General features: G+C 45.3%; 1 protein-coding gene across 1 annotated transcript; it reads left to right on the top strand.

The window, feature by feature from the left end:
• The first annotated feature begins 20401 nt into the window (after positions 1–20401).
• On the top strand, positions 20402–21439 carry LOC143990307 (galactoside alpha-(1,2)-fucosyltransferase 2-like). The gene has a single exon (XM_077490360.1). It carries the CDS (start codon positions 20402–20404, stop codon positions 21437–21439), a length of 1038 nt encoding a protein of 345 aa, XP_077346486.1.
• Positions 21440–24272: the final 2833 nt, after the last annotated feature.

The raw sequence follows: 24272 nt of genomic DNA, 5'->3' as shown, positions 1-24272 counted from the left end.
ATAGGTTTTGTAATATTGGAGGGTAAATCCATCAGGTCCCGGGCTTTTGCCGACTTTCATATGTTTCAACGCGGTGTCTAGCTCAAGGGGTGAAAACCATGCTTCGAGGGATTGAGTACACAGGGGGGAGATGGGCTTGGGGCCATGTAGTGAGAGAAAGTCTGCGATAATAGTATCGTGGGCCGCTCGTGTGGACTGGGAGTGACGGTGTGGCTGAAGGTTATAGAGTTTGGTATAAAAATTTTCAAATTCGTTCGCAATGTCCTCATTTTTGGTGAGTAAAGAGCCCCTGGGGCTGCGTAAGTTGTGAACGGTGGGTGATAGTTTGGCTGATTGAACCGAGCGTGCCAGGAGGCAGCCACACTTGTTGCCATGTTCATAAAAGATCCTTTGGCCAAGGATATATCGTCTTTTAGTGCGCTTGCCCAACTCTTCTGCAAATAGAGCACGGGTGCGGATCAGATCTTGGAGGGTGGTCTGTGCTTGTGATTGTTTGTGGGACAGTTCCAAAGACTTTAGCTGCTTCAGGAGGGTAGACACACGTTCCTGGTGCAGTTTTTTGGCTTGTGAGGACATAGCCATCAGTCCCCCCTGATCAGGCACTTGTGCGCCTCCCAGAGGGAAACCGGGAGGCAACAGACTCCGAGTTTTCCTGAAAGTACAGCCGAATACTCAAGTGTATACGTTCCTGTTTTGGGGCAGGACTCGGGGAAAGAGAGTGTGAGTGTGATGGGGTGGTGATCAGAGAGGAACATAGGTTCAATGGAGGAGTGCTGGAGGAGGGGAAGGTCCTTCTGGGATATAAAAAAGAAATCGATTCTGGAGTATTTTTGGTGGGGGGCCGAGAAGTATGTATAGTTTTTAGTGGAGGGATAGAGGGTGCGCCAAGCGTCATGGAGTGATAGAGCTTGGAGTTGGGATTTAATCTGGCGTAGGGCTTTGTACGTCAGTGAGGACGTCCCGGTGGACGTATCCAGTAGGGGGTTCAGGGGTACATTGAAGTCTCCAGCCAGGAGGAGCATTCTGCTCTGAAAGGAAGTTAGAAGGGCATAAGTTTTACGGAAAAAGGTTACCTGGTGTTCATTTGGGCAATAGATGTTGGCCAACGTGATCGGTGTAGATGCGTAGGTACCTTTAAGGAAGACATACCTGCCCTCTGGATCTATCAGGGAGTCGGTCAGATGGAAATTAGCATGTTTGGAGATAAGGATGGACACGCCCTTCATTTTTGCGACTGGATTGGTGGCATGGAAGGCAGACTTGTATATGTGGTTCGACAGTGTAGGGATGGCGTCAGAACGGAAATGTGTCTCCTGCAAGAAGATAAAATGCGCTTTGAATTTGGTTAAAGAGGAGAGTACCTGAGACCTCTTTTCGGGTAAATTAAGACCCTTTACATTGAGGGAAACACATTTCAGTTTCAGAGGGCTACTAATTGAGGGAGTGGGCTGTATCGTAAGGGGCTAAGCAGGTGGAGAAGCTATTCACCGGGGGCGAAGATGCAGAAATCTACACAGAAGAAGAAGAGGCGAGGGCTACACCCCTAGGGGAGAGCTGGAAGGGTGGTGGAGAATGGGGTGGAGATAGTAGAGAAGAGGATAAGGGGGGAAGGGTATTGGAGCCGGACAGGGGAGGGGGGAGGGGGGGTAGGGAGAGAGAGAAAAAAGAAGAATAGGAGAAGAAGAGATGTGCTGGGGGAGAACAGGTGGGTAAGGGTAGGGAGCTGGGGGAACAGAATACCAGAGGTAGGACTAGTCCAGCTGCCTACCTGAGGGGACGGAGGGGGAAGTCTGGTGTGTCAGTCTTGTCTCGGAGAGACTGCTGTGTGGGGACTATAGAACGGTCAGGGACCACGGGATGGCCGCGGTCCGGGGGGGCTAGATGGAGATGGGAGGGACCTCACCTACACTGAGGTGGGACCAGGCGTAGTGGGGAGCCTACCAATGGAAAGGAACCTGGAGAGAGAACATGCTGTTAAACAATGATAGTTAAACCGCAAAACAATAGAGCTCAGTGACCAAACATAACGTGCCATGCGCCACAGAGCCTAAACAGTACAACCATAATAAAAAGACAGTTCTGCAAATGAACAAAACACATTCCACAGATGGAAAGTGGCCCAGGAGGAGGAGGCCTATGAGGAATCCTGATCGAGTACCTATCCCTCCTTGGGGAAGGACAACATTAAAGTGTTCGATCGAGAGGGAGGGGAGAGGGCGGGGGAGATGGGGGGGAGGGGGGGAAGGGAAGGGATGGGGGAAGGGAAGGGAGGGGGGAAGCGGGGGGCGAGGGAAGGGAGAGGGAAGGAGAGGGAGGAGGGGGCATGGAAAGGGGGAGGGAGGGCAGTGGGGGGGGGGGGTAGGAGCAGCCTCAAGGGCAAGTGCATAGCTTACAGAGTCAACCTGAGAAAAATGTTAAACAGTCACAGAGGAAAGCAACAGGATCACAAACTCTTGTCTTCCCAGCAGCAGTCCAAGGGGTGGGGGGACATGTAGATGGGTATTTTGGCCGCAGGAGGTAGGGGAAGTAGGAGCCTCCCCCCTCAAGGATCATGGGGTAAACCAAAATCCAAGACCCGTGAAGATGATGAGCAAAAAGAAAATAAATTCTAGCAGATGTAATAATAATCATGGGGGAGTTGTAGCATATGTCCAAGGAGAAAACTCAGGGGAGAAAAAGAGGAAGTCCGGGCAGGGGTCCGAGATGGGATAACGGGATCAGCATGGATGTAGATACCCGTCTGGGGTACGGGGGTAGATCAGCAGAAGCAGCTCGGTAAGTCCTGGGCTATATCGGTCGCCTTCCGGGCTTCAGCTGGGCTGGAATGATCCCCGGTATCATGGCTTCACCAAAAAGCCCAGGGGTGGGATGTGCAGTTACATTGTGACAGGAGCGGGGAAGGCTACATGGAGTGATACATAGAAGACTTGAGGCGTACATTTTTAAATGTGAACACAAAAGTAATTGTAAAGCTTTACTTTTTTTGTAATGAGATAACAAACTTGTTATACAAACCTGCTCTGTAACGGTTGTGCACAGAGAAACCCTGATGCTCTTCTTCTGGGGTCCCCTGCTGGTGTTTCTGGCTTGCCCTCTTCAGTGTGTCCTCCCCATAGAAAACCGCTTTCAATGGGGTCACTCATGTGGGCTCGTATCTGAGCCGCCCTTTCTGCATCTATTGCCATGGCCCCGCCCCCCTCTCCCATGACACAGAATTTAATTGACAGCAGCAGGAGCCAATGTTTTCAGCTGCTATGAACCTGCCCTGTGAGGAGGGAGAGAGCAGAAAGAAAGCCACTGCTCTCATTCACAGTGGTGGATCAGGCTCTCAAGTAAGTACGGGGGGTGATGGGGGGTTCTGTGACACAGAAGGTTTTTTATCTTAATGCATAGAATGATTGACGTTCTTCTTTGACAGTTCCATAGCGGAGGACAGATTATTCATACTTGTACTCATATCCAACCAAGCCTGAGCTCATCCTCATTGGTTAATTTGGCTCTCATGTATAAGGGGAGAGAAACCATGCTTGTAATAAACACTATAAATAAAAATTCAACACATTCAGAAAAGAGCAGCAACTCTTAAATGCAATATCACAAAGAATCAGTATAACCAAGGGACAGAGTCGCATTTCATTTTTAACATGACATCCTAATCATAAGCATATCTGAAAAATATTGATGCAATGCATAGTCCTTATTCCAGGAAAAAAAAACTGTAAAAAAAAGGAAATTAATAACAAAAAAACATAAAAGAAAAAAAATGAAATAATGTCTCCAATGTGACATAGTCTTATGTGGTAGACAAAGAAACACAAGTGTAGAGCTTGTTTTTTTTTTTTTCCTGCGTGACTGGTTTCGTTACTAGGTAGTTTCGTCACTAGTTTCGTGCCCCAGGTCGATGTAATTTTGTGACGAAACGAATCGGGCAGACGATGTGCTGACTTCATTGCGATACACGAGGTCCCAGAAGTGCGGCCGTTTTTGTATTTTGAATCCCGGCTGGTATTTTACACATTTTATGGGGCAATTCACCCTTTTTTAAAACACAAATGTATTACTCTAAATAAAAAAGTGTCAGTTCTTATGCCATGTAAAGCTTCCTCCTTTTTTTGAGTGGGACATTTGCGAATAACCGTGAGTGAGGACAAGGGAGAGAGTGGCTGGTGGATCCTAGTGTGCCGAATGGAATCGCAGCCTAGAGGCCCTGGCAGGGTAATCAGCCACAGGCATTTTACCCTCTCTGTTGGTCGAATCTATCTGGTAAGCAGGCACTCTTTCTCCCTGGTTTATGTCACAAGCGGTGTGGATAATATACTGAATGAACTGTGATTGGGAACTCAGGAGTGTGACTTTCTCTTCACTACCTCAAGCTCTACACTTTTGTTTCTTTATCTACCACATAAGACTGTGTAACATTGGAGAAATATTGGATATTTTTATATGTTTTTTGTTTTTTATTTCCTTTTTTTCCTGGAATAAGGATTATGCATTGCATCAATATTTTTCAGATATTATTATGATTAGGATGTCATGTTAAAAATTAAGCACGACTCTGTACCTTGGTTAATTTGGCTCTCATGTCTGAGTAGTGTATTTTGAACCAGGTAACACCTAGATCATAATTAATCACATTTCAAAAATTTCCAGGAATACATCTTCTTGCTATGCATTAAGAAATCCATTGTAGGCACAAAATGTACTTTAACCACTTGACCACTGGGCACTTAAAAACCCTTAATAACCAGACCAATTTTCAGCTTTCGGTGCTCTCACATTTTGAATGACAATTACTCAGTCATGCAACACTGGACCTATATGAAATTTTTGTCCTTTTTTTCACACAAATGGAGCTTTCTTTTGGTGGTATTTAATCACCGCTGGGTTTTTTATTGTTTGTGCTATAAAAGAAAAAATACAGAAAATTCTGTAAAAAAATGAATTTTTCTTTGTTTCTGTTATAAAATTTAGCAGATTAGTAATTTTGGCCAAAATTTATACTACTACATATCTTTGGTAAAAATAAGTACAAATTGGTGGATATTATTTGGTCTTTGTGAAAGTTATAGAGTCCACAAGCTATGGTGCCAATATCTGAAAATTGATTACACCTGAAGTACTGACGGCCTATTTTAATTCTTGAGACCCTAACATGCCAGAAAAGTACAAATACCCCCCCAATGACCCCTTTTTGGAAAGAATACATTCCAAGGTATTTAGTAAGAGGCATGATGAGTTTTTTGAGGTTGTCATTTTTTCCCACAATTCTTTGCAAAATCAAGATTTTTTTTACTTTTTTTTTTTTCACAAAATTGTCATATTATCAGTTTATTTCTCACACACAGCATATGCATACCACAAATTACACCCCAAAACACATTCTGCTATTACTCCCGAGTACGGCGATACCACATGTGTGAGACTTTTACACAGTGTGGCCACATACAGAGGCCCAACATGCATGGAGCGCCATCGGGCGTTCTGGAGCACCCAGGACAATTCTGACATTTCTCTCCTACATGTAAAAATCATCATTTATTTGCTAGAAAATTACATCAAATCCCAAAACATTATATATGTTTTTTTAGCAAACACCCTGGAGAATACAATGGTGGTCGTCGCACGGTATTTGCGCAGCAATTTTTCGAATGCTTTTTTTTGGGAAAAAAACTGTAAAGTTAGCCCAATTTTTGCATAATGTGAAAGATGAAGTTACACCGAGTAAATCGATACCTAACATGTCACTCTTCAAAATTGCACAGGCTCGTGGAATGGCACCAAACGTCGCTACTTAAAAATCCCCATAGGCGACGATTTAATTTTTTTTTTACTGGTTATATGTTTTGAGTTACAGAGGAGGTCTAGGGCTAGAATTATTGCTCTCGCTCTAACGTTCGCAGCGATACCTCACATGTGTGGTTTGAACACCGTTTTCATATGTGGGTGGGACTTACGTATGCGTTCGCTTCTGCATGCGAGCACATGGGGGCAGGGGCGCTTTAAAAATAAAAATAAAATGTTATTGTTCATTTTACTTTATTTATTTTAGTTTGACATTTTTTTCCCCCAAAATAATTTTTTTTATCACTTTTATTCCTATTACAAGGAATGTAAACATCCCTTGTAATAGGAATATGACATGACAGGTCCTCTTTACAGTGAGATATGGGGTCAATAAGACCCCGCATCTCACCTCTAAGCTGGGAAGCCTGAAAAAAAAAAAAGATTCTGGATTTGATCGTATTGGCGAGTCGGTAGAAGCACCGGAGGGCGGCGGGAGGGGGGGGTGTCTATGGCTGGGTATTGCAGGGTATCACCAACTATGGCTGGGTATCTCAGAGTATGGCTGGGTATCTCAGAGTATGGCGTTGCAGAGTATTGCGTTGCAGAGCATTGCAGGATATTGGAGGGTGTTGCAGAGCATTGCAGAGTGTTGCACGGTATTGGCGGGTGTTGCAGAGCATTGCAGAGTGTTGCAGGGTATTGGTGGGTGTTGCAGAGCATTGCAGAGTGTTGCAGGGTATTGGTGGGTGTTGCAGAGCGTTGCAGGGTATTGCAGAGTGTTGCAGGGTATTGCAGAGTGTTGCAGAGTGTTGCAGGTTATTGCAGGGTAATGTAGAGTATTGCAGAGTATTGCAGAGTAATGCAGAGTATTGCAGAGTAATGCAGAGTAATGCAGAGTATTGCAGAGTATTGCAGAGTAATGCAGAGTATTGCAGGGTATTGCAGAGTAATGCAGAGTAATTGTCAGGCTGGCACTTACCGAACCGATGAGTCCGCTTGGGCAGAGGGTGGTCTCCCGTACGTGTCCGACTTACAACCCCTGATAGAGCAGACAGGTGGCTGAGAGTGCGGAGTGGTAAGAGAGCCTGTGATATGGCTCCAGGAGCAGGAACTTGCAGGAAGCTTCTGGCAGCAGGTGTGTAGATAGGACACAGGCAACTGGGTACAGAACAGGAGCAGAGCAGGCAAGTCCGGGTGCAGGCAGGGTACGGCAACAGGCGGGCAGCAGAGGCACAGAAGGAGCAGGCAGAAGAGAGGTCAACAGGCCGCGGTCAGATGCAGGCAGAGGTCAGCGGTGTCAAGGGAAAGCCGGGTCGTCAGGAGGTAAGCAAACAGGAACACAGGATACGAACAACGGGACAGGAACCTGAGAAGCTGTTGATCAGGCAGCACCGGGGAGATGTCAGTGGCAGACCTAAATAGGCCGTTTGGCGGCAAGCACCGCGCACGGGCGCGCACGCACCCGCGGGCGAGCGCATAGGCGCGCGCGCGCGCGCCCCCGAACGCCGGCAGACACACCAGCGGTACCCGAAGTGCCCACCACAGCGCGCTGACGCGCACCAGCGCCAGCAGGGGCACGCGAGGGCACACACCGACGCGCACCAGCGCCCACAGGAGCGCGCGACACCGCACGCACAGGAACACGCACCCCAGCACGCACCGCAGGACATCGGCGCGCACCAACACGGGCAGCACCACGACCATCCAGGTAACGACCCTGACAGTGCCCCCTCCCTAAGGGCAGACTCCGGCTGCCCAGGTGAGCCGATCTGGAGCCGATCTGTTCTTGAAGGCCCGCAAAAGTTCCTGAGCATGTAGATTGTCCTCGGGTTCCCAGGAGTTGTCCTCAGGTCCATAACCCTTCCACTTGATGAGGTACTGGGTTACATTACCCCTCTTCCTGCAATCAAGGATTGCTTCAACCTCAAACTCCTCTTCATTGTTCACTATAACAGGTTCGGGTGGGTCGGTGGTGCGGTCAGCAAAGGGATTTGGGGTAACGGGCTTCAGTAGGGTCACGTGAAAGACCGGGTGCACTCTAAAAGAGTCAGGCAGGTTAAGTTCATATGCCACTTCGTTTATCTTCCTTTTTACAGAAAAGGGGCCCATGAATTTAGGGCCTAACTTCCTGGAAGGACAGGCCATCTTAAGGTTGACTGTAGATAACCATACTTGGCTGCCGGGAGCCAGAACGAGTTCTCCCCGTCTCCTTTTGTCAAACGCCCATTTGTAGCATTCCTGGGACCGGGCCATGGTTTCCTTTAGGAGTTGGTTGTTTTTAGCAAAGAAGTCCAATGTCTCGGAAACTGCTGGAACAAGGCATTCTGGGACTGAGCTGGGCAGGAAGGCTGGGTGGAAGCCGTAATTGGCAAAGAACGGTGTCTGGTTGATGGCGGAGTGCAAGGAGTTGTTATAAGCAAACTCCGCCATGGGTAGTAGCGAAACCCAGTCATCCTGCGAGAAGGAAGAAAAACAGCGGATGTACTGCTCCAGGGACTGATTGGTTCTCTCCGTTTGCCCGTTTGTCTGGGGGTGACAAGCGGAGGAAAAGGCCAGTTCAATTTCAAGAGACCCGCAGAGCGCTCTCCAAAACCTCGAGGTGAATTGGGCGCCTCGGTCAGAAACAATACTTGCCGGGATCCCATGCAGCCTTACAACTTCTTTGACAAAGATCTTAGCCGTCTCCATAGCCGAGGGAGTGCCCCTCATCGGGAGGAAGTGGGCCATCTTGGACAGCCTATCTACGACAACAAAGATAGTAGAGAACCCCTCGGAAAGGGGGAGTTCCACGATAAAGTCCATCGAGATCATTTTCCACGGTCTCTCAGGGACAGGTAAAGGTTTCAGTAGGCCCCAAGCCCGCGTCCGGCTGTTTTTATTTCGGGAGCAAGTGCTGCACGAGTCCACATAGTCCTTGCAGTCCTTAAGAAGTTGAGGCCACCAAAAGGTGCGCTGAATCAGTTCGGCAGTCTTCCGGGTACCAAAGTGTCCGGCCATCTTATGATCATGGCAGAGTTCCAACACGTTTAACTTCAAGGCTTCAGGGACTACAATCTTGCCTTTATGCCAGAACAACCCCTCACTACAGCTGACCTCGGGGCTCGGGGGCATTCCAACAGAAGCCTGTCTGATCCGGGAGATAAGGTCCCCTTGGAGGAGTTGCATGTCGGTCGGGTCAAGCAGTGTTGTTGACAGTAATCGGAGAGAAACTTGATTTCTCCTGTGGCCCAGTTGATGCTTGGATTGTGGGCCTGCAACCAGGGTATCCCCAGGATGATTGGAAACAAGGGGGAGGAGATGGCATCCAGAGGCAGGTGCTCCTGGTGACAGGTGCCCATAGTAGCCAGCAGAGGAACAGTCTCTTGAGTGACAGGACCGGAACTAAGGGCGGAGCCATCGGCCAGATGTACAGCAAGCCCCTGGGCCTTGGGTATGAGCGAGATGTGATGGTTGGCAGCGAAAGTCAGATCGATAAAGCAGCTGCATGCTCCGGAGTCAATGATGGCTGACACTGGAAAACTCCCTCCTGGAAGCTGCAAAGTGAGGAGAAGGGCAAGGTGAGAACTGGGTTTTCGTAGAACAGAGGCACACGTGAAGGACGAGGAAACACACTTACGTGTCTTGTTGGGGCAAGCCCTGACATAGTGCCCAGGTTCACCACAGTAGAGACATAAGTTAAGGGTACGTCTGCGCTGCTTTTCTTCAGGGGTCAAGGAGGGCCGGAGTAACCCGAGCTGCATTGGTTCCGGAGCTTCCTGAGCGGGAGCAGAAGAGGTAGAAGAGAACTGACCAGCAGAACTGGGAACCTTGGGGAGCACCCAGGTGGGACGGAAGTGGCTGGAGGACCTCTCCGACCGGCGTTCCCTTAACCGGCGGTCAATCTGAATGGAGAGGTTGACTAACTCGTCCAGGGTTTGTGGTATTCCTACCCGTGCCAACTCATCCTTAAGGGGGTCAGAAAGTCCCATCCGGAATTGGTGACGCAAGGCGGCGTCATTCCAATCCGTGTCGGAGCTCCAACTGCGAAACTCCACTGCATAGTCCTCGGCCGCTCTGCGACCTTGTTGGAGAGAGTGTAGTGCGGCTTCTGCAGTCGCAGTCAACTGAGGGTCCTCATAGAGCTGAGACATGGCCAAGAAGAAGTTGTCAAGGCTATCCAGGGTTCCAGATTTCTGCTCCAATAAACGATGGGCCCAGGTTTGAGGCTCGCCGGACAACAGGGATATCACAAAGCCCACCTTGGTTGCCTCTAGAGAGAATGTCCGGGGCTGCAGTGCGAAGTACAATTCGCAGGAGTTGCGAAACGCACGATACTTGGTGCGATCGCCGGAAAACCTCTCGGGTGTAGGTACCCTTGGCTCTGGAGGAAGCATCACTACGGAGGGTGCAGATGAAAGACCGGTGGGGGAGGTTCCTTGAGGGTTAGATGAGGAGGACAAGGCTTGGACTTGCTCCTCCAACCTTGAGTAGCCATCCTGGAGACTCTTCACGGCTTGGGTCAGACCGGCCAAATGTCTGCATAACTCATCCATAGGGGAGGCCCCCTGCCCGGACTCAGTCATGGCTGCCTGTAACTGTCAGGCTGGCACTTACCGAACCGATGAGTCCGCTTGGGCAGAGGGTGGTCTCCCGTACGTGTCCGACTTACAACCCCTGATAGAGCAGACAGGTGGCTGAGAGTGCGGAGTGGTAAGAGAGCCTGTGATATGGCTCCAGGTGCAGGAACTTGCAGGAAGCTTCTGGCAGCAGGTGTGTAGATAGGACACAGGCAACTGGGTACAGAACAGGAGCAGAGCAGGCAAGTCCGGGTGCAGGCAGGGTACGGCAACAGGCGGGCAGCAGAGGCACAGAAGGAGCAGGCAGAAGAGAGGTCAACAGGCCGAGGTCAGATGCAGGCAGAGGTCAGCGGTGTCAAGGGAAAGCCGGGTCGTCAGGAGGTAAGCAAACAGGAACACAGGATACGAACAACGGGACAGGAACCGAGAAGCTGTTGATCAGGCAGCACCGGGGAGATGTCAGTGGCAGACCTAAATAGGCCGTTTGGCGCCAAGCACCGCCCCCGAACGCCGACAGACACACCAGCGGTACCCGAAGTGCCCACCACAGCGCGCTGACGCGCACCAGCGCCAGCAGGGGCACGCGAGGGCACACACCGACGCGCACCAGCGCCCACAGGAGCGCGCGACACCGCACGCACAGGAACACGCACCCCAGCACGCACCGCAGGACATCGGCGCGCACCAACACGGGCAGCACCGCGACCATCCAGGTAACGACCCTGACAGTAATGCAGAGTAATGGCAGGGTATTGCAGAGTATTGGCAGGGAATTGATGGGTTAGGTTTCGGTGAGCAGCGATGTGGGCACTGCAGATGCAGCCCACATCGCTGCTGACACCGATCTCTTCCCCCTCCGCTGTTCTGATCGGTACAGAGAGGGGGAGGGTTTGTTTACAAGTGATCACTCCGTCATTTGACGGAGCGATCACATGGTAAACGGCCGCTATGAGCGCCCGTTTACCATGATCCGGTCATGGATGCTCTCGAGTGCACGCCCCAGGGGGCACGCGAGAGCGGAATTCTGGGAGGACGTCATATGATGGCCTCCCAGAGTTAAGAAACCACCCTGTAGCCGTCATTCGGCTATAGGGCGGTTATTAAGTGGTTAATTAGGGGTTACTAGGCTAGGCATTCATTTAAAATGGGCATGGTGAACCCAAGAAGCATATTGCAAAGGTATTGTATAGTTTAATTGTATTATATATGTAGGACAATTTATCATAATAAGGACAGAAACACAGCCAAGAAGATTTAAAATTCATGAATTATTTATGTAGTGCTGGCTCCTGAAGAGCACGCGCTATGTATTTTTCAAATTTAAGGTTACACCTGAACTACAGTTTGGTTTGGGTACAATTGTCTAAATTTGGACTTCAGCATCAATCTGACTGGACTATGAGATGTTCAGCCTGGCCAAAGGGGGCACTGTCTCTTCTGGCAAGCATAGAACTATGGTCTGGTTGGGTGCTTAAGTTACTTTCTCTCAGAGGTCACCCAGGGGAGTGACTCTCTTGCTGTGCTTTCTGGGAGAGGGTATTTAAGATGCGGTTGTCACGTGGTTCGAGGTTCCGGTCCAGAAGGATGTGCTAACTTCATGGTCCTGGTCCTCCTGACCAGCTCCCAGGAGGGCTATGGCCTGGGGTGCGGATCCACCCAATCTTCTTGTCTCAGGGCTGGCCCGAGGCAAGGAAACTAAAGGAGGATTCTGAGGTGGTTGGGTGCCGTCTCCAGTTTGGGAGAGACCCAGTGACTTCAAGCATTCCAGGGGAGGACTCTTCAGAAGAAGACCATGTACGGGTTGGTTTCTTAGTAAGAGCCTGGAAGGGCTGAAGTACCCAAGAGAATACGGTCTCGTGGATATCGCTAAGCTGGTTGAAAGATCCAGGTATCACACGCGTGTTCTACAAGTTTCGTTTTCTACGTGTTCTACAACAATGTCTGTGGCAGAGACGTATTCCTGTATGTTCTACAACAACGTCTGTGGCAGAGACTTGTTCCTGAGTAAGCACCTAGTTGGCTGCTAGGCCTTGTGAGAGAGGGACTGTCCAACTTGAGTGCAGTTGAGTTGAGTGAGTTTTGCAAATGAAATCCATGTAAGTGGTTCTGTCGTAAGTCTCTCAAGTTACTGGGCTATCTACCACGGGACACCCCTAGACATGAAGTGAGGATAAAGAAGGTAACGGTAAGCCCAAATCTAACCATCAGCTCCTTTGGGGGTTAGTGCTACATTTATTTAGCAATGTCTACATTGGAGGATATCACTGATTGCTGTTTTGCTTTGTTTGTTAAGTTTACTTTGTGGTAAACCAAGGAAGCATTAAAACCTTTGCACTGTATTTGCTTTAACTATAGCTTTTTTGCTATAGTTGCTCATACAAACTACAGTGTAACCTCGGATTGTGAGTAAAGCGGTTTACAAGCATTTTGCAATACAAGCTATTTTTTTTTTTAAATCCTGACTCGCTTTGCAAGTGTTGTCTTGCAAGACGAGCAGGATTCAAGCTGCTGTGGCGTGCAGTACCACATTTGGCATTTGGGGCACGGGTGACGCTCAGAGACACTCAGAGACACTCTGAGACACTTGAAAACACTCAGTTCCTGAGTGTCTCCAAGCATCTGAGTGGTCCCCGAGCATCTCCGAGTGTTTCCAAGTGTCTCCGGTGCTCCCCGCACCTCTGGCCACATGCGATACTGTATAGACAAGCAGTGGCTGTGGAACGGATTATCTGAGTTTCCATTATTTCCTATGGGGGAACTCGCTTTGATATATGAGCACTTTGGATTACAAGCATTCTTCTGGAACAAATTATGCTTGTAATCCAAGGTATTACTGTACTTAGAATTTTAGTAAAACAATTTACAATGTATGTCGACATGAAGAAATACAAAATATGCTTACAACATGCACAAGCTGTCTATTCGTGTCAGGCCTAGCAAAAGCTTGTCACCGAACACCCAAATTGGCAGGGCATTCAACCATTTGTTTGGCCTGCTGAACGTCCCACAATGCACTGTGCGACGCACAGTGCATTCAAAACTCTGATTGGCTGAAGTAATGAAAACTTTGTCCAATCAGGGCACAGAGCCCTGTCAGAGCCATGATTGGAGAAAGTCATTATGACTTAGTCCAATCATGGCTCATTGCTCATAGACCAACCCCACACTATAAAAAGTTCCTTCGCAGAGGTGCCGTTTGCAGTGTGATGTTGGAGTGGAGAGAGATAGAACAGGGCTCTGTTCAGTGCTACTAGAAATTTAGTGTGCTATAGTGTACTATAGTGATTCTGCATGTTTATTCTTTTTTTTTTTTGTCCTTTTTTGAAATTGTGAGCTACAGTTTTTCTGACTGTCATGCTGTTTGTGGCAGTCCTCAAGTTAAAGTGGAGGGCCACCCTAAAAATAAAAATAGCATTAATATTCTTGAAAATATAAAAAAAAAAAAAAAAACATTTTTAACAATGGGGCCCCCAGATCCCGCCCCCCTCCCTATGTGAATGGGTATCGATTACCCCTACCCATTCACCAAAAAAAGTGTCAAAAAGTAAAAACCACAAGAGACAGTTTTTGACAATTCCTTTATTAAAAAAAAAGTGTCCCGCGATGTCCATCCATCTTCAATCACTCTGCCCGATGGACACAAAAAATAGAGAAAAATAAAAAAAGCTCCACCTCCATGGGAGGCCTCCCTGTGACTGTTGCCTTTTGGCTTTGACAGCTGTTATATAGGCAAGGGTGGGGCCACCCAGTGACGTAACTGAGTGAACCTGCCCCCTTCTGATATCATGGGACACCTCAACTGTTCTCCAAAACTTTTTCTAAAGGTTCTATTTGTTCTTCTGATGTAGAATAGGCCACACAGGCAGCAGATACAATATACCACATATTTAGATGAATTATTGCAGAAATCCACACAGTCAAATAACTTGGCTCTTCCTGGTGGGTGTCTTCTTCCTTTTATTTTAGGATCTCTCCTGACTACTCCAAAGTTCTGCAAAACTGCTTTTTCCTTTGTCCAGTACATGGCTTATTCAAGTCCTTTGCCCTCCCCCTATTTTCCGTAACATGATTTCCTGTTCTCAGCGCATGGACTGGTCCATAAGGCTCATTAGCATATGAATAAATGGATCTTGGCGTCTAAAGAATACATGAGGGTTGGTTTACTGAAATGGATATTTTGATGATAGGCAACTCCTATCCTCATATTGATTAGTGGTTCCAAATTAATAACTACTGCAGTAGGGAACAGACACAAAAGATACGCTCAGCATCTTTCCAAATAACCGTTCTCCTTTATTATGACGCATTTGAAGGCTTTTATACACATGATTACGTAGGTATCACATTAATATTACAATTGTACGTTTATGGTAACAAGGGGCGTTACATAGGCAGGCTAATTCTAAACAGAACTCGAAAGAATGCAAAACATGTACTGAAAACATTGTTAGTGCCGTGTGCACAGTGAGGGCATCATGCAATACATATAAAATAGAATACAATTATATACAGAACCTACAAATTTCCATTACAGTCTCCTCTCTTTTGATCAATATTTTGATCACTAACCATACCTGCTATTACCTTTAACCTGGAACCTCCACACGCTTAGATGGAGGTAGTCCTGGCCAAAGAGGCAAAAACTCCATTGTGGAGAAAATAATAGCTGAGCAGCTTTTTTCATTAGAAAACGACTTTTCATTGTGAAAAACTAAGACATATTTACAGAGTAAATATTAGCATATGAATAAATGGATCTTGGCGTCTAAAGAATTCATGAGGGTTGGTTTACTAAAACTGGAATGTTCAAATTCTGATGCAGCTCTGCATAGACACCAATCAACTTCCAGGTTTTTTTCTGTTTTTGTAAAATCTTAATTGAATAAGCAAACGTTAGAAGCTGTTTAGCTACCATGAAAAGCTGCACCAGATTTTGCACTCTCCAGTTTTAGTAAATCAACACCATGGTCTTAAAATGTTATTGCATATTTATGTTTAAAAATTCCTAAAATAGACATAGCAACATACTTGTTCTCATGACAACGATGAGATTTTGGATTTCCCCTTACTTTTTGTCTCCGTGATGGTAGTCATCAAGACAGAGAGGTGCATTTCTACAGTAGGGACACAGCAAAAGGCCTGGCAGAGAGTCTAACCCTTCCATTCTCTATCATAAACCTAAAAAGAGAGGTTTGCCTCTACATACATTTTAAGAGGAACTTCACCCTTGCCCCTGGTATTCATTTTAATTTGAACTTCTTCTTGTTTGGTTTGATGGGTTGAGCTGACATAGCATACTCACCAGCCCAGCAAATCAAGAATTGTTCTTCTTTAACCTAACAAAAGTTGTCATCTTATTTGTGTCATCATCATAAGGCTAGCGGGTCCTAGCAGAGGCTACATTTCACTTGCGCAGTGAATTCTACACAGTCCCAAAGCCTCCTGCAATGCATGACATGGCTATCCTAGGAGGTTTTGGATGGGGTTGGGGGTCATCGACATCTTTATTTCCTAGGAAAGAAAGACAGATCTGCTAGGTGTGCTCTGCTGGAAATAGGAATTCTCCCCCATTTTTTTCCTTGCAAATTTCAAAAAGGAGGGTAGGAGGATCAAGATCAAGTAAAGTTAAAAACGTATAGGGTCTGCTTTCAATCTCATACCTAGTTTAAAGCTAATCGTTAGGTGGCACAACCTCAGGGATGGAACATGTGACTTTTTTTTGTTTTTTAAAGAACTTTAAACTTTATTGTTTTTTCCTTACTCACAAAGTCAAAAACATAATACATTTGCAGGTACAACACTGTGTATAGAAGGTTGAAAAAACATTTGTATGCAATATAGTGCTGGCAAAGGGGGGGGGGGGGTAGAGGGGGAAAAGGGAGGGGATTGTGGCTTATCCTAGGAATTTACAGAACATGAGCTATCAGTGAGCTCGGACTTATCAAGCACCTAATCAGTGAATAGGTAGCTATTATCACCAACATTGACTAAAGGACATAGCATATCAAACCCAAATAAGACATAGCAAACAGCTGTACAATATTGGTAAGAAGGTGGAGGATCAAGAGGAGGAACCCGTGGCATCAGTCCTGAAGGGGTAAAATAAGGAGCTGGGTCACTCCTGAGATCATAGGTGGGGGGTAAGGAGTCGGTACTCCTGAAGCTGGTAAAACCCTTGTATTATACTGGTCCCACTTTTTATTTAAACAAGATGAAAGGTTAATGCGAGACAGAAATATGTCTAGTTTTGCCTTCCATTGCAGACACAGTAGATTTCTTTTCACATCTGCAACATGTGGAGGAATGGTAGAGGTCACCGCTTGAGAATAGCCCTCCTAGCAGACATAAAGCAAAGTTTTGTGGCATGAGACGACCAACTTCTGCTTTTTCGATGAGCCAAAGAGGGTGCTGTCAAAGAATGCAAACAAAAGAGGGTAGGGGATCGCTGCTTGGATGGTATCCTGTGGCCAAAGCAGTGAAGTTATCCAGGTGATCCCAGAAGTGAGCGATGTGATGACAGGACCCCAGCCGTGGTACATGGGTGGCCTGTCCATACCACACCATGGGCACTGCTGCTGTTCCGGAGAGCGTGTGGATGTCAAGTGGGGTATATAGACCCTGGGCATGATTTTCAATCTCATTGGTGCAGAATACACAGGTTGTATTGTATTTGACCAGAATAAGGTCTAAGGCCTCTGGAGAATGGGGGTCTTTGATTTAGTGAGGCAAGAGTTCAGTTGTCTGTAGATAACAGATATCTTGAGTCGTGGGTGGTCCAAGAGGATGTCCAAGAGAGAGTAGTGGAACCGTACATCTCTATTGGAACATAGTCTAGTTACAAAGTTGACAGCTTTTGAGCATAAAGAAGGGCAGCTATATTGTAATGAATCATAAGTTGATGAAAGGGCAAGGCTTTACCATTAGATGGGTCAAAGAGTTGTACAAAGTTAGTAAGTCCTTTAGAGGCCCAGGCAGTGAATGCTATGTCTTTGAAAATAGAGAATGTCCTTGAATCGGGAGAAAAGGGAGAAAGACTCATTTGTTTGCTGAGCTCCCTCAGGCTACAATCGTGTCTCGCAAGAGTAAATTATGCTTTAGAGGAGGAAGAGAGACTGAAATTTGCACTGCAGCAAAGAATATAAACTGCATGAGGCTGTCAATTAGGATTCCAGATCAAAATTTTAATATCTAGACGTTTGAGTTATCCCATCTAAACCCACTCTCTGGAGGCAAGACAAGTTGTAAATGACTAAGCACAGGTAGTTGCTATGACTAAGCACAGGTGTGTGAAACACGTTTGCTGAACTTTTTCAGCTTGTTGCATGTCATGTCCTTGTTTTTAACTGAATTTCAATAAAATAATAATTTAATGTTGGAAGTGCCACCACCCTTTTCTTCACCATTCTGTAAACCCTGATATTTGGCAGATTGACCCCCCAACCCAACAAGGGAGAAACAATATTTGAAGGGAGACACGAGGGCGATGTTTTCGCCATAGGAAAATGTTGAGAGCCTTAAGTAGTTTTTGGAGTTCCCAGTGTTTCATTAAGAGAGGAATAGTTTAAAGGAGTTTCGGAAAGCCAAACATTTTAACCAATTCTGTCAGCAAAAGTCTGATGGAGCATACACACGGATGGAATTTCCGACCAAAAGCCCACATCGGACTTTTGCTGGCGGAATTTCCAATCGTGTGTACGGGGCATGAGACATATGTCCTGCTGCTATTACATTAGCTGAAGGGGCCGAGCACATAGTGGAGATTCGGGGGAAAAAAGGTCTGGTGAAGGCAAAACTTTGCAGAACTAACCGCAGCCAGTGAATATTCACATTATCAAAAGCCGTGTCGGCATCAAGGGTGATAATAGATAGATTGCTGGAGGAGTTAGTCCTTGCGTGCCACAGAATGGTAAGGACCTTGTGAATATTAGAGGTTGCAGAACGACCTAGAGAAAAACTGGCTTGAGGGGGTGGATTAGAGTGGGCATAATTAGCGACAACCTATTAGCAATAATCTTAGAGAGTATTTTAGAATCAAGATTAAACAGGGATATTGATCAGAAAAACCCTGGATCAGTAGGGTCTTTACCCTTTTTAGGAATTCATCATGAGCTTGAAATCCTGAATGGAGGCACTCACCGCCTGTAAGAATTTAAACTAGGGTCAGTACGATAGTGTCGGATGATAGCTTGTCATATACCTTTCAGGGCCCGCAATTGCGGCAGAGACATCGGCGTGGGTGATTGAATCATTGAGTTGGGCTAGGAGTGCGTTATCGACCCATGGAAGGGGAACCTGGTCCAAGAAGGCTTTCGGAGCAGATGCGTCTATGGGATCAGGGCCATGGAGGGCAGCATAAATTTGTTCTAAAAAAAATAGACATGTGCAGAACGAAAACAATTTTTTGGTTTTGTATTCATATTGATTTGTTATTTACATAAATTAATTTAGTTAAATTTGTTTAATCCTTTTGTTTTCGGAATTTGTTTTATTTATTCGTATTCAAATCAATTAGTATTTTTCTAATTCAATCAATCGTTTTGAATATTTTTCAAATCAATTTCGAATAGTTTTCAAATTTGAATAGTTTTAGAATTCCAAAAGTTTTTGAATTGAATTCATTTTTGAATTTGATTAGTTTTCCAATTTCCAAAGAGAATAAAATATAATAGAAAATAAAGGAATAGAATATAAAAAAAGAATAGAAGAGAATATAACAGAAAATAAAAGAAGAGAATAAAATAGAGTAAAACAGAACATAATATATAAAATAATAAAATAAAAGAACAGAGTAGAATGGAATAGAAACAAATATAATAAAATAGAAAGACCATAACATAATATTAAGTTTGGATAGAAAAGAATAGAATAGAAAAAATAGAATAGAATTTAAAAAAAATACAATAGAATGGATGCCACGAACCGTTGTAGCTATACGTCGGCTTGTGGGATCGGGATAGCAGGCGCACACGCACATGCCCACTGCACTGCGGATGCTCGTGGCTGATGGTCGTGATGACCGTTGGCCACAAGCAATCGCAGGCACGAGAGACAGAACAGGGACGTGTGTGTACACACAAATCCCTGCTCTGTTCTGTGAGGAGTGACAGATCGTGTGTTCCTAATAGCTAGGAACTATCTGTCATCCCGTCTAGGTCAGTCCCCTCCCCTTACAGTTAGAAACACAAACAGCGAACACAGTTAACCCCTTGATCGCCCCCTAGTGTTAAACCCTTCCTTCCCAGTGACATTTTTACAGTAGTCAGTTCATTTTTATAGCACTGATCGCTGTATAAATGCCAATGGTCCCAAAAATGTGTCAAAAGTGTCCAATGTGTCTGCCATAATGTAGCAGTCCCGATAAAAATTGCACATCACCGTCATTACTAGTAAAAAAATAAATAATAATAAAAATGCTATAAATGCATTCCCTATTTTGTATACGCTATAACTTTTGTGCAAACCAATCAATTTACTATGTAGAAAAATACATATCGGCCTAAACTGAGAAAAAAATAGCTTTAAAAAAAATGGGGATATTTATTATAGCAAAAAGTACAAAATATTGTGTTTTTTTTTTTCAAAATTGTCGCTCTTTTTTTGTTTATAGAGCAAAAAATAAAAACCACAGAGGCGATCAATTACCACCAAAAGAAAGCTCTATTTGTGGGAAAAAAAAGGATGTAAATTTTGTTTGGGTGCAGCACTGCACGACCATGCAATTGTCAGTTAAAGCGACGCAGAGCCCTTTCACAAAAAATGGCCGGGTCATTCAGCAGCCAAATCTTCCGGGGCTGAAGTGCTTAAAGTCTAGCATCTATTTCTATCACTCATGTATTAGATACTCTCCTTTACTTTTCTCTTATGACAATCGCCTATAGCAACATTACAAACATCACAATAATGTATGTCACTACAGTGCATGTATGAACTAACACCAATTTTGTAAGCTTTTAAAAGGATTAATGCATATACTGTAACTTAACAATGTCACATATAAACACCTTTTGTGATTTGCTTACCTTTTTATTTATATCTAGGCCTTGTAAAAAATCGGTTTAGAAATGGGCCTCAATTTAAAGAAGACGGCTGTGCTTTTATTGGTATTTACTGTTAATGTACTAATTTCCTGGTATTATTTCACCTCAAAATCAAGCCTTACAACAACATCCCATTCTATACACCATGGGAGTAGATCTTGCATTAATCTAAGTGTCATAAACAGATCACTTCCCATCAATGAACAATCAGATGCTGTCATGTGGACTGCACGTCTTGAAGGACGCTTTGGAAACAGAATAGGGGAGTATGCAGTGCTTTATGCTCTGGCAAAGCTTAATGGACACCAAGCTTACATCTTACCACAAATGCATAATGAGTTAGGAAAGATATTTAAGATAACATTGCCTGTTCTTCATCAGGAAATTGCTGACCATATTAAATGGAGAATATTTGAGCTGAATAATTGGATGTTACCAGAATATTCCAACATCTCTGGACAATACATTAAATTGAAAGGTGCTCCATGTTCATGGACCTTCTATCATCACATAAGGGAGGAGATTCTACAAGAATTCACTTTTCAAGACCATATTAAAGAAGAGGCAAATTCATACCTTGCAAACCTGAAAGGAAAAAGAACAAATGTGACCTTTATCGGAGTTCATGTTCGCAAGGGGGACTATGTACAGATCATGGCTCAGGAACGGAAAGGTGTGGTAGCCGACAAAAACTATATGCAAAAAGCTATGGATTATTTCAGAAATAAGTATGATAACCCCATCTTTGTGGTGACCAGTAATGGGATGGGTTGGTGTAAAAAGAACATTAATACCTCTCTAGGAGATGTACATTTTTCTGGAGATGGTGAGGAAGGTTCTCCAGCCCATGATTTTGCCCTCCTGGCACATTGTAACCACACCATTATGACCATAGGGACATTTGGATATTGGGCTGCATACTTGGCTGGTGGTGAAACCATCTATCTTACAAACTACACTTTGCCAAACTCTTTTCTCCTTACAATTCTCAAATATGAAGCCTCATTCCCTCTAGAATGGATTGGAATTCCTGCCAACCTGTCTCCACAAAGACATCCTTAATTTTCGTCTTATTTTATTGTAAGTCAAATTTTAATCTCATTGTGGGACAGACAAGATTTAACAAATAACCGACCAGGCCAATTATATAAATTTGCGGGTGATGCTGTCTTTGTATGTGTTAATTGAGGATGGGAGAACGGTTCGGCCCGAATATGAGTTTGGGTCGCACATTTGCATGTTCGTTTGTTCGCCAAACACCCAAACTTTCAAGGTGTTCACCCCAACATACACCCTGCAATGCACTGAGCACTTCACAATGCATTCTGTGCCCTGATTGAGCACAGCTTTGCCAAATCAGGGCACAGTGTAAGCTGGTTGTTAAGGAATGGGGTGGGAAGCCAGCTGCCATGTCCTTAACAACCAATGAGTAATCAGCTCTCAATGAGTTCCCCAATGACAGCTGAATAAAAAAAAAAGCGTTGGTAAATTATTTTAAATGGCATGGGGTCGCCCCCAGTCCATAACAGGCCCTTCGGGTTTGGTATTAATTTTAGGGGGAACCCCACAACAAAATTTAAAGAAAAAATGGTGTGGGGCCCCCCAATATCTATACCAGACCCTTACCTGAGCATGCAGCCTGGTAGGTCAGGGAAAGGGAAGGGGACGAGCGAGTGCCCTCCCCGAACCATACCAGGTCACATGTCCTCAACATGGGGGGGATGTGCTTTGGGGCAGGCAGGCGGCCATCCCCAAACTATTCCCACAAAGTTGAGAGCATGAAATTGTTCAAAATGTCTTGGTATGATGATGGGGCCTACCCTGAAAAACAACCCCACACCATAATCTAACCTCCACCAAATGACGTCGACCTGTACACAAAGCAAGGTTCATAAAGACATGGATGAGTGAGTTTGGGGTGGAAGTGCATCTAAGCTACTACATCCTGTGCCTCAAGAACACAGCATTCAGCCTATGAAGTCTCTGTATACCTCCATATAGCCCATGCAAAAAAGGAGAAAAGCTGGTGTCGGCTAAAACATTGTTTTATTATTGCATGTGAACAGTCAAAAGGAAAGGTAACGCGTTTCGGCCGTCAGGCTTTAGTCATGGCTAAATTAATCATTCCAAAATGAACTCTTTTTGGAAAGGGGACACTCCAAGTTGATGATGTTTTTTGCACTCATTTTTAAAAATGAAAACACATGCTAGCATTGAGATGCTTAGCCTTTAAATCCACTTGAAGTCAAGTGCGAATCTTACATTATTAATGGAAGCACAGTAGGTTTCCTAGATTATGAAATTATATTGCACTAAAATTGCATTACGCTATGGCTAGATGCCAAGGTTAAATTCAAAACATTTAAACCTCCTCCAAAACAATCCCACAAACATTGGTGATCAGTGGAATTTCAATCCTGCCTCTGAAAAGAACACTCCAATCATTTCTGGTCAGCGGAATTCAAAAAAGAAACACAGTCCACCACAGGTTATCAGGAGCACTTTAAGACCCTAAAACAATTCCACAACATTGGAGGTGATTGTAGGTGAGTGACCTTTTAAATCTCATCTAAAAGAATCCCACAATATTAACCACTTCCATACCAGATTATTGTCATAGGACATCCGCAGGAACACTCTGTCCCTCCAGGCGGGCGACAAATGACGTCCTGGGATTCTCGCCGTTCCTGCAGGTCCCCGGGGGCCTGCAGTGCTGAGATTGGGGATTAGGTGTTTCCCTTGGGATACAGCCCATCCCAGATCAGTGTGAAGAGCCAATAAAAATCATCTCTTTACCATGCGACCAATGGTGTCCAATCACAGCCGGTCACATGCAGTGTTCTTGTGCATGAGTGGCGATCAGGGACGATGCTCGTCACAATGACACAGCCCATCCTCGATCACGGTAAAAAGTCAATGTCACCAGCCCATCAGAGTACCCGAATACCTGTCACCAGCCCATCAGAGTACCCGAGTACCTGTCACCAGCCCATCAGAATAACTGAGTACCTGTCACCAGCCCATCAGAGTACCCGAGTACCTGTCACCAGCCCATCTGAGTACTCAAGCACCTGTCACCAGCCCATCAGAGTACCCGAGTACCTTTCGGCTTCTTTCACATTGAGGTGCTTTACAGGTGCTATAGTGCTAAAAATAGCACCTGCATAGTGCCTGTAAAGAGCCTCTCCTCTGACTCCAGTGTGAAAGCCCAAGTGCTTTCACATTGGAGTGGTGCGCTGGCATGACACCAAAAAAATTCCTGCAAGCCGCATCTTTGAGGCGCTGAAGGAGCGGTGTATTCACCGTTCGTACAGTGCCCCTGCCCATTGAAATCAATCGGCAGTGCCCCTGAAGTGCCGGCAAAGCACTTTGGGCACATTTAACCCTTTTTTGGCCTTTAGTGGGGGTTAAAAGCGCCCCGCTAGCGTCTGAAAAGGGCCGCAAAAATGATGGTAAATCGTCGCTAAAAATAGCGGTGCTTTACTGCCGACATCCCCAATGCCCCAGTATGAAAGTAGCCTTAGAGTGCCCGAGTACCTTTCTGCAGCCCATGCCTCATAGAATATACGTCACAGTGTTTGCTTTCCAAAATTGAGTCATTTTGTGGGTAATTCCATTGTCCTGGTGCTCCAGGACCTTCAAAAGTGTGATAGGAAGAAATTAAATTATATGTGTAATTATATGTGTAATTTATGCTCCTAGAACGCCTGAAGGTACTACTTCTATGGCAGACCTCTCTATGTGGCCAGGCTGTGTAAAAGTCTCACACATGTGGTATTGTCATACTCAGGACGAGTAGCAGTATGTATTTTGGTGTGTAATTTTTGCTATGTACATGCTGTGTGTTAGAAATATCTTATAAATTTAAATTTCTGTAAAAAAAAAAAAATAAGTT

The sequence above is a fragment of the Lithobates pipiens genome, unplaced genomic scaffold (genome assembly GCF_037356315.1).
Source record: "Lithobates pipiens isolate NorthernLeopardFrog02 unplaced genomic scaffold, aLitPip1_a1.2 Scaffold_18, whole genome shotgun sequence".
Lineage (NCBI taxonomy): Eukaryota > Metazoa > Chordata > Amphibia > Anura > Ranidae > Lithobates > Lithobates pipiens.
This window is presented reverse-complemented; position numbering and strand designations above follow the sequence as displayed.

Coding starts and splice junctions, on each gene's coding strand:
- LOC143990307 (XM_077490360.1), top strand. CDS start 20,402: ATGGGCCTCAATTTAAAGAAGACGGCTGTGCTTTTATTGGTATTTACT.